At 41.5% G+C, this 11,728-nt stretch overlaps 2 protein-coding genes across 2 annotated transcripts; both read right to left on the bottom strand.

The window, feature by feature from the left end:
* Positions 1 to 3,026: 3,026 nt before the first annotated feature.
* Positions 3,027 to 3,446, bottom strand: LOC306932078 (profilin-2-like; the record flags this gene model as incomplete). Its single annotated transcript, XM_079513783.1, has 1 exon — positions 3,027 to 3,446. The coding sequence occupies one exon, from the start codon at positions 3,444 to 3,446 to the stop codon at positions 3,027 to 3,029; it is 420 nt and encodes a 139-aa protein (XP_079369909.1).
* A 5,309-nt stretch (positions 3,447 to 8,755) lies between these two features.
* LOC306931959 (proteasome subunit alpha type-5-like) lies at positions 8,756 to 9,481 on the bottom strand (the record flags this gene model as incomplete). The annotated part of the gene is made up of 1 exon (XM_079513665.1): positions 8,756 to 9,481. The coding sequence occupies one exon, from the start codon at positions 9,479 to 9,481 to the stop codon at positions 8,756 to 8,758; it is 726 nt and encodes a 241-aa protein (XP_079369791.1).
* Positions 9,482 to 11,728: the final 2,247 nt, after the last annotated feature.

Below are 11,728 nucleotides of genomic sequence, written 5' to 3'. Positions count from 1 at the left end.
ATTCTTACTGGATCCAGAGTTGACGTCTTCCGTCCGTCGTAATGGAGAATGTGTTTAGATCAATATGAGGCCGCAATGACTTCAGGTCAGTCAGAGCACTTAAGCTGAAGTGCTCTTATGGACTGTGATAGCTACTCGTGGGTTGTAAAGGTTCTTTTCAGAGATTTTGCTGTTCCTTTTATATAATCTTTTATACTCACATCGTCATACTCATGTCACACTCATCATCACTCAACCATAACCATAGTTCACAATACGGCTATGCCCAAAAATGGAGTGTGTTGTTGTCCAATGTTTGTTTAGAGCACTTTCAACAAAAATTGTTTTCCAGCCAAGTCTATGGACTTTTAATGTTTGTTTAGAGCACTTATGACAATGTGAGATGTCATGTGGCCAATATTATACATCTTGTGTCGGGTTTGTTTTATACAATAACATAATGTATTCATGTCTCGTAACATATATAAGAAGAATCTGCAATGAATGAAAGCCACAGTGGGCTCCCAGCTCACACGAGTGTGATTTTTCAAAATGCAGAAACAGTTTACCAGAGAATACAGATTACCTTCATAAACAGATCCCATAGACTTTCATTTCCATACAGTGTTTTGCCTGCATCAGGGGGAAAAAGAGAAAAGAACACCTTCATGATAATTTAGTATTGTATTATAATTGTATAAAAGAGGTGTATTCTATGAACTTGACTTCCAGGTGTGTAGTTCTGGCATATCAAAAAAAGGAGAGAGAAAAAAATAAATTGTAATTAAATTAAAAAAGTTTTAAATAATATTACAAGAGGTGGCTGAGCCATTGTTCTGATGGAATGTCCAGGGGAGGTTAATATAGCCAGATAGATGTCATGACGAGGGCATGGCGGAAAGAGATTGTTCCTGCTCTTGATGATGTCAGCTCTTGTCATTCATTGACACATGATAAAACAATCTTGCAAGTTGCAAGCACAGTTCCCCACAGTATAACATTGTGTGGCTGAAGGGAGAGGGGCGTTATAAAGGACTAGTTGGTTGGGAGTAGTGGTTGATTAATGACGAGGGACAAGTCCCCACCCCTATACGTACGTCCATGTGTCTTTAGACAGCAAATATCCTGCGCTGTTGGCCCAAATCTATGTGAAACTGTGCACATCGACGTGATCCTGGTGGTGATATAACAGGCTAATTCGCATTTTTATCTATAATAATAACTGGACAGATCCACATGGAACTTTGCACACACATTCCCTAGAGGCCAAAGGAAAAACATCTGCCCTGCATGTTTCACATCTACCTTTTATAGCGCACCAGGTGGCACTATACATTTTTTAATTATTAGGATTAGGATATTACTCCTACGGATTTTGTCCAAACATCACTCAATTTGATACGCTCTGAGGAGCACTTTTTCTACTGTGAGGGGAAAGAAAGAAGAAAAAAAACTATTGTCGGTCTTTATATGCACCCTACACCCTGTATATGTTACTAGCATTGTAGTATTGTAGGGATGGAGAGCATAGTTGATGGGTGCTACCGGGAGAACAGGTGTGGACCCTGTGAGCCTGTGCATTAATCCGGGCCAGCTCAGCATGCTCTACGACGGTGAAGTTTGGTATAGAAGATTTAGATTTAAGTGGGAAACCTGGGGAAAGTACATTTGCAGTGGAAATTACATTTTAGATAGCCAGGTCCGGGAATCGAACCTGCAACACTCCGTTTCCCAGGCGGCCCCTCAGCCATTCAGCTATGCTCGGCCCGCCCACAATAACATCAGAGAAGTTGTGTAGCAAGTTGAGTCACAGCATGGATGAATATAACTTTAGAACACTGAGATTTCTTTTAAGTTGTTGATTACACAACACAACATACTAGTATAAACTATACTCTTTTCCATGAGACCCTGTCCTTCAGTCTTATGGGCGGACATGGGTAGAGAGGCCACCTGCGAAAGGTGTCCATGAAGAAGACATTTAACCCTTAACTGTTCCTTCTTGAGCTCTCATCTGAGCAGCCATTATCTGAGTGAATCTGAACTGAATTACCAGTTCTCCCCCTATCTTGTGCCAACGCATTCATTGTCTCAAACCATGCAGACCGCAAAGGTGATTGATGACCCTGGGTGCCAAGTAATTGCTGTCATCTTTGGTGGAATGAACACCGCAGCTTTGCCGCTTTTAACACAGTCACAAGAGTATAGGCTGGTAAACCTGGTTTACTCGACTACTCACTCACTCTTTGCACTTGCAAAGTACTATATTTGAACATTTTTAAATACATACTACCTTTTAATTTACATGCAACCAGGGGAAAAAAAATAAAGAAAAAACAAACAGTCAAACAAACAAAAACACATAGCTATGCAATGAGCTGGAAAGGTGGGCTTGGACGACTTTTTGGCAAGAACTGGTGCAAAACATGCTTGCAATGAATCATGAAACAAGAATGACATTCAACTGCCAGGTGCAGCAAGCTCTTGTAGCACGCATTTTCGTTCGTTTCCGACGTTCTTTTGTTGGTTCACTAACTGTTTTCTTATGGTTGTCCTCTAGCTCCAGTTAGCTTCTGTTAGCTTCTGTTCCCACTCGCTCCGCGTTGCGGCGTTCAGAGTATGGGTTTTTATGCCATCAGACTGGGGACTGGCCTTAAATCAGACCTCCCGTTAGTCCGACCTGTGCTGCAGATTACAAATCACCCGTGCTGTGGGTTACAAATCACCCGTGGTGCGGGTAAACATCCGTGGCTTCCTGTGAGATTAGGGTTTGGGATAGTGTTAGTAATGGACGGACTAAGGGGAGGTCGGACCAATGCCACACTACGTCGCTACCGTTCAGACTGTCATTGGATTAGGATGCAGCCAATCATGGCTAAGTCGCTAGTAAGGCCGCTAGGAGGCAGCCAATTCCACTAAAGTAGTCTTTACGGTCGTCAGTAGTGGTGGGTGCAAATGTAGTCCAGGCACCTTTCATGCATCTGGCAAAAACCCTAGTTTGAATTTATTCACAGATTGGATTTTCGTCTGATAATATTCCCTTAGCATTAATATCCAGATCTCCTCAGGTAGTCAGCAGTGGTAAACACTTTCTGGTTGAGCAGTCCTCCATGGATACCTTCCTTCCCCATGACTATAACCAGTACCTTGTTGGCTCTTCCTGCGGCTATGTTGTATGTTGGCTCTCCTCCTTGACTCTTTGTCTTGATGTCCATTGACCAGTCCGTGTCAACTTGGAAGCTGTCCCTGATGACCGAGCATTTCATATTGCCCAAAGTGAGCCCGCTGGTGAAGAAGCCTTGTCGATCATTACCCACTATGATGTCAATTTCTTCACTTGTTATGTTGCTAAATCTACCGCCAGGATACGATGCCCACACATATTTGGCGTCCACGTACCCAACAATGGCCGCATCCTGGCAGATGCCATCAGCCATCAGGTCGTCCACGTAGCTTTCCCAGGTCATATTGTTGTGGAGAAAATGTCTTTGTCAGGTTAGTTACGGGTGAAAATATCTTTGTCAGATTAGTTACAGGTGCAAGTGATGAAGAACTGTGGTCAAGTGGCTTTATTGTGAACGGTTCCAAAAGCACACTACCCTGCTATCTTTTGCCAAAGCTGTGGATACTTTAAATATTTAACCTTTTATAACTATTAATGGAGAGGGAAATAAGGAAATGATCATAGAGGACTTACATCATAGACTGACTGGCCAAATATGGTATCATAATAGGGGGCTGATGTCATATACTGCCCTTTCTCACTGCTGGCTTTCTCAGAATCTGGCTTTTCTGAAAGTAGTGAAAAATATATATTTTTTCAGATATTAGAACTGGCTCCTAGCTTTCAGCATGAATTACACAACAAATGAAGTATGTTACAGTTATAAATCATACAGTTCCAATGCATGATAATATCAAGCCTCTGATCTTTCCACAACCGAATGCAGTAGTTCCTTAAACGTACCCTTTGCGTGAGTATTGCTGCAATAATCAATGCTGTTGTGTTTTGGTGACATCTTTTTAAACAATATTGTATGCAGACTGTAGTAGGCTAATACAAAATAATACATAAATAAATAAAAATAACCCATTGTGCATCTATACAAAATCGTTGACATTATTGTGAGAGTGTCTTCACTTATCAACCAACATGCCATGCCAGTCTCTGAACTTGCTGCATCTGGTCCAGTTACACACTGCAGTCATTCCTGCCCCATGTTACTTCTGCTCTCTCTCAGGCTAGCCAGCTGGACCCCAGAGTTGGGTTCCCAGCTTTGAAAAGAAACACAAACTGTTGTATCATGTGATAGACAGAGACTCGCTAATATACATATTTTATATATTTAATTACCACATATATTTTCAGCCTCACATGGTCTAACCCGGCATGGAACAATTTGAATGCTAGTTGTATGCTAGCTGCGTGTGTATTCGGGGAGTTGTTTTTTACATCATGGCCAAGTTTGCATTTTTCATGTACTGTACATTTTCAATTAATTCAGGTTACAAATGACACACAGACAATAGCTCGGTTGAAAATACACATTTATTGATTTAACAGATTTACAATTTTTGCCTGATCCTCCTAAAAGAGTCACACACGACTCCAGTGCTTATTTTATAGGGAGGGGAAGGTGATTGTAACGGACCACTTGACATTTGCATTTTTTTTGCATTTTTCTGTGTAATATATTTTATGGATAAAAACCTGTGTATGGTGATATTTGACTAGATGGTTTTGAATAGTTTTCTTTGTTTATGTCACTTAAATTTCAAGATGAGGTCATGTAGTGTTCCTTTGCTAAGGATAGTTGGTTTGTCTCAACAAAGGAAAGGGCCAGACTTTTCAAAGTAGACTTTTTTCCCCTCTCATATAAGTGTATGTTTGTATGTCTAAATGTTCTGATGAATTGAACATGGAGGACCCTGATGTAAACAAGTCATAGTGCTTTTTCTGGTTTTATCCCAGATTTTGTATTGACCTGCACTTTCGTTGAAATGTACCCATTCTAACTTATGTTAATACAAAATCAATCAATCAATCAATCAATCTAACTAGGGGTATTCCATGCGAGGGGAGGCAATGTTGCGGATATCTGCCCTTCAAAACAGTCTCTCTAGACTGTCGTGCTTGAATTAAGCCTAGAAAGTTTATTGTTTTCCTATTTTGAATTACTTTTTTGAAACACTTTTGTGAACAGCATTATTTTTTGCAGATTACCTTGCAAGAAGAAAAATAAATCTACATATTTGCAATCCTTGGCTGTCTACTCTGTACACCTAGCCCTCATCAAAAGGAACTGTTTTACATATAAGAAAGGTAGGTAGCCATGCAGCTGTGCTAACTGGTGTAATAAAGTAGGCCCATAAGCAATAGCTCAGCACCAGCTCAGTGGCCTTGTGGTTAGAGTGTCCGCCCTGAGACTGGGAGGTCGGGGTTCGAACCCCGGCCGGGTCATACCAAAGACTCTAAAAATGGGACCCAGTGCCTCCCTGCTTGACACTCAGCATCAAGGGTTGGATTGGGGGTAAGTCCCTGCGACATACTAGCGTCATGTCCAGGGGGTGTACTTGTACATCAAGCTGCCTCACGCTACAGAAACAGGAGATAGGCTCCTGCCCTGTGGGCCTCATGGCTCGGCAAGGCTACTTATAAGCAATAGCTGGAATCAGGTAACAGACAACCTTGTGCAGAACAACGTGTACACTGGTCACACTGCAATTGTCGGCATTTATCATTCTACCGTCACTTTGACGTGAGCGTACCCAACGCTCAAATTTCACGTCACCAGATGTACACGAATCCTTTTCACTATAGCCATGCAGTGCAGCAATATCTGAAGATGTCATAGGCATCTAAACATATTATGCATCAGCGAATTATTCAGTTATGATGATGATGTAAAGAAACATTCAACAACTCTAGTTGCACCTCAGTGAGATGTAACGGCACACAAAAGGTTCTAAAGGCACCGATGGAGGTGCGTCAGGCAGCAATGCCCAGCAGGAATTCCATCACCTGTATCATTCATGATAAGAACTTAACAGGTGACATAATCTAGATGTAAAAATATCACTCCTGTGTGAAGTGAGGGGCGCTAATATATTAAAGTCTAACTCATGTTGATTAGGTGATGTAATGGTGATGTAAAACAAATGGTGCCAACACAAACATCAAATGCCATTAACAATAAAGTAGCCTCGATACCCAGGCTTTCAAACAATAAAGAGACAATATGACGTAATGAGGGACAATATGATGTACATTTTCCCTTCATTGTCAATGGTATTTTTAAAACAAACATTGAACTAAAAACAAATATTAAACCTGTATAGCCCCTCAAAAACAAAACCAGTCACAATATGTATATATATTGGCCACATAACGTCTCATGTCATCATTTAGACTTTAGGCTGGCAAACATTTTTGTTAAAAGTGCTCTAAACAAACATTAACTGTCCATACGTGGCTGCCATATGACGTAATTTCAAAAGCCATGCATTGGAGGGGCTAGCTATGTGTGCATTGGCGCTGCTCTCATAATTCATTCGATTACGATTCACCAGGTAACGATTCGATTCTATACGATACAATGCAATGTATCACACTTTTCTATGTTACTGCACAACATGGCACATTCTTCATCAGTCAATATGCAGTGAGATATATAGGCTACTGAAAAACATATTTTATTTATAATTATTTTATATATAATACCAGTAAGACGCCCTGGGGACGAGAAGCGACCTCGCCCAAAAGGGTGAGGTCGTGTGCACACATCCGCCGGGGTGACGGCAGACTTCTGGGTAAGCGCTGGCGCTTTGGCATGGGGGGTAAGATCAACATAAGGGAATGACTTCTGTACTGGCCATACGTGGAGCGTGTCTTGAGTGTGCAAGGTTTGACTGTGTCAGATCAACATATCAGCTCCACAACAGGGTGAGTTCCATATATGGAGATCTAAAGGTGGCAGCGCCGCAGCGGGGGCAGTGCCTTGAGTGTACAGGGTGTGCAGATGTAGAGTTGCCGGAGCGACGGGCGGTTTTCCAGGTTCTCATAGTAATCTGCGACCTACGGCCGTAATTATACAGTAATAATATTATAATTAAATAGTATTATATATAATTATATTTAGGTCTTGATTATCGATTATTGATTGTGTCACATTGATGCATTGCATTGCACAGCCGAATTGCAATGCATTACTTTTTTACACCACTATAATGCTAGTGCCCCTCATCAGATTAGATGCTTAATCAGTTCATTTTAAACAGGAGTATTTAAACAGCAGTGAACACACATATTTGGTGAACGAAATTAACCCGGTCACTTCCGTGAACCCATCCAAGAAAGAGTGAGGGCATCATAGATGGGCCTTGGTGACTGGGGGAGATTGCGGGTAGTCAGACGGTCTGACTATCAATGCAACAGTTAGCCTTAAAAAAACAAAAAAATCAACTCACTTTCATTGTAACTAAGATATTCAATAGAAATTCTTATTTTTTTCGAATGCTGTATTTAACCATTACGAGCGCAAATATCTGATGCTAACTGTGCTAGCCTACTAGTAGAGAGATTGACAATCCAAGCAACAACAATCCCATAGTCTGAAGTGACGGTGGGCCTGGCACGGCCAATAGATTACAGTAGAGTCACGTGGTGTTGCACTGTTGAGTATGGAACATGCACAACTGAGGAACGACTTGACTCAAGTGACTGCTGACTGGGTCTGTGCAGGGGGAAATCCGTAGCTTACGGTAGTACAGAACAACCTAAATTAACTAAATGAACAGGTCTTTTTACTGAACGACCTTGAATGATCTGGTTTAATGAAATTAGCAATAGTTCCCATCACTAGCAGGCCTAAGGGAGAGGAAATGATCACCTCTCCCCTCTTTACAGCCCCCTCCTTTTTTCTTCCACATTGATTGCATACGACCCAAATGGAAACAAGACCGCTATCCCTTGTAGACCAACTGTTTGACTGCACTCTGTTGCTGTTTATTTTACATTTCTGTCTAATAAACTAATCAATCAATCAATCAATACATTGAAAAACAAGAGACTGAAACATTTTGGATGACTTATTTCAGTTGCCTGAATAGATTAATGCAGGTGGCATTCACTGAAAGATATAGTATTTATATTATTTATTGCTTGTCCTGTCAAATCTCATTGATGCCAATGCATTACGTCTAACTTCAGGCTCCAGTTGTTTGTTTCCCAGTCCCTGAAAAAAATGCCTACTGGAATTGCAGAACCAAGTTAAGTGACATTTCTACGCTATCCTTCTTTCATAATAATCGATTGGTGAAACATGGGCTATAGGCTTCTCTTGGTCAGTCGGTGAGAGGTAGTAAATAATTATGACCGGCAGGTCAAACCATAACAGGGCGCTTCCAACCTCTGCACACAGACTGTCAACATCTTGGGCATTGGCAAAGATCTACTTCCACTTATATAATATTAATGCAATAGAATAAAACAAAAAACTTTGGAATGTTCAATCTTAAACATGTATTTTACTATTTTCTGTCATAATACAACAGAACAATGTTTGTGAACATCACCCCCTGGTTACAAATTCAACACTTGACCACATGAAGCCTCTGCCTATTCCCTACGACTTCGTCATTAGAGGCAAACATTACATTTTGGCTAAAATGGCTGATCTGCAAGCTCACATGTTACAACGCAACACATGTTGAGCTTGTGGATAAACAATTTGTTTGGTAGAGATTTGGTTTATAAGAGCACAGTCCTTCCTGTGCTCTATATGTCCTTGATAACGTCCTCCAGCTCTTCTCTGGAATACATGTGGAAGGTCTTCCCCGGTTCCATTGTGGCCAGCTCGATGTTGGTGGCGCTGAGCTTCTCTTCCATCACCTGCTTCAGAATGGTGAGAGACGCCTTCATGGCCTCTTTTAATGTCATGGCCTTATGGTAGATCTCCTGCAGTGAGCTCTGAGCCCCCTCGGCGGCCGAGCCAATGGCTCGAGCGTCACACTGCACGAATGTGCCAGATGGATCCATGTGGTAGAGCTGGGGTCCCTTTTCATCTAGTCCCCCGAGGAGGAGTGCTACACCAAAGGGCCGACTCATGGCTCCAGCTTCCGCGTCCTCTTCTCCAAACTGGAGAGCAAGTTTGGACACAGCCTGAGTAACACCCTCCACAGTCATGGTCTCATTGTAAGTGAACCAGTGGTTCTGTGTTTCCACTCTTGCTTTGTCGATGAGAGTCTTGGCGTCAGCTATCAAGCCGCTCATGGCACAACCGATGTGAGAATCGATCTCCACAATCTTTTCAATGCTGCTGGGCTCCATCAGAGGAGAGGTGATCCTCTTTTCCACGACCAAGCACACGCCCTCTGATGTCTGGATGCCTATGGCCGTTGATCCCAGCTTTATTGCTTCAATTGCATATTCAACCTGAAATAATCGTCCTTCGGGTGAGAAGGTATTGACCCCCCGGTCATATTCTGCCCTTGTGAGAAACATTTTAAATAATAACAGTACCCTGAATAGTGATTATTGCCAGCTACAGAGTTTATATATATACACCCCTGATGATGTAGCCATGATGTAGTACATACATGATGTACATACGTCCACAGACGTCCATATTTGTATCGGAGTTCATGGATGGAGTCATAGATGACTAACATCACAGAATTGCTACATGATATGTCTGAAGTCCAGATGTCCCATGATGGAATCAATGTTCCATCTTAAAGGTAAGATCTCTGTGGCTAAACAGATGCCCAAACCAAGAGTGCTCAGTATATATTTAAATCATTGTTGGGGGTCACAAGAGAGTACTCTCTACTGCCCCATCTGGCGGAGTCAGGTTAATACAAGGAAGTGTAGGCTACAGACATGTTTTGGTGCTTTTATAGATAGATAGATAGATAGATAGATAGATAGATAGATAGATAGATAGATAGATAGATAGATAGATAGATAGATAGATAGATCTGCTAGCCCCTCCTACATACAGCCTTTGTCCCCACACGTCTGAAGTTTTGCCATTGACAATGAAATGGGAATTCAGGTCAAATGTCCGCTAGATCTTGTCCCCTCAAGATTTGCCATTGACAATGAACGAAGAAATTAGGTCAAAATTCCGCAATTCCGTAAATTAAACATCAAAACATTAAACGTGCCATTGTCAATGAAGGAAAAATGTACTGTAGATGAGCAAATCAGCTAATCAATCACAGGCAACAGGCATTCTGATTGGCTAGTATGAGATGATGCATGATGATGTACGATGATAAGAGCACCCCTCACTTAATTCACACGGGTGTGATTTTTTGAACAATACCTTTATACTTGGTACTAGGTGCACTCGATGTCTTATAAAACATCAACCACAGCATATCAGAGCTGTTAAACCAAGACGGATGATTTATGCCAAATGTTTCAGGATCAATAAGTTATACCTGCAGGGAACACCTCACCTTGAGTTGATGTAGCATTATATCAAATGTATGTATGGGGATGACTGATATATCAAATGCAGCCACGTATTTGAGGCTCCGCAAGCGATGCACCACTTTCTTTCTTTTCTTTTGTTTTCTTGACAAAATTGTATTAATCTTTTAAATAAAGAAAATATAAACCTTGAAATGTGGTTAAAAACAAAATTAAATGTAAAAGATGGTAGGGAAAAAAGATCACGAATCTTCCATAAGAAATACCAGGCACTTCTCAACATTGAAAACCAGCGCGCTCACCAGTTGGATTTATGAGACGTGGTAAAGGAATTTGCACACACGCGCACACACACACACACACACACACACACACACACACACACACACACACACACACACACACACACACACACACACACACACACACATCATTATGAGTGATACCGCGCTCTCTATGATGCGCTATTTTGACCGCCTCAGTCAGAATAATAATACACAGCCTCTCTTTATTTTATTTTCTCTCACTGCAGAACTTCCTTTCGTTGTCTATGGTGCTGAAGTTTCAAGGGAGATTTATTTGTGTAAAATGGCTGCACGTTTCAACGTCCTACCTGGACTGTCTGTCGGACAATCACATTTGTGTTATATTGGCTGCAGGCTGCAGCAGGGCAATTTTTGTCTGCAAAGGAATAAGGGACATGGACATTACTAAATACCACATTCAAGGTTATGGTTAGAATTTTCCGCTGACAAAGTGCAAAAGTAAGGGATGGACAGACAGACATGCCACTGAGGCAGACCGTGTTGGGGCTACATGTAGGCCTACAGTAAATAAAGTTAACAGCCATCGCCATTTGGGCCAGGCCCAGTTTGCTACATACTTCTCGAGCTTCGGGCTGGGATGATTAAAGCTCTATCCTTTGCTCTTGAAATGTTGTGATGAACGTTTCATTTTTTTTAATGCATTGTCCACACATCTGATAATGGACCTTAATTGAGAGTATAGTGCTCAATCTACTGTAGGGTGTGGTCCTTTGAGCACAATTTTACGGCTGAAAACTTTGTGCAAACACATTTCTACACACATACAAGTATTAAAACGATTATAAAATAAATGCAAGTTCAGAACCACACTTGCCAGCAAGGCAAGTGAATTAGGCTAAGGCTATACTACTAGTAATCAGTGCTTCTACGTTAGCCTAAAGTTTAGCAAGTTTGTATGTTCTTCTCATACTCTCTGCAATGAGTATACCCTCTCCCTGGTATATATATAAGTGCGAGGTTGCGTGCACGCATCCGCCTGGGTGAC

This window comes from Electrona antarctica (assembly GCF_951216825.1).
Source record: "Electrona antarctica genome assembly, chromosome: 11".
NCBI classification, from domain to species: Eukaryota; Metazoa; Chordata; class Actinopteri; order Myctophiformes; family Myctophidae; genus Electrona; species Electrona antarctica.
This window is presented reverse-complemented; position numbering and strand designations above follow the sequence as displayed.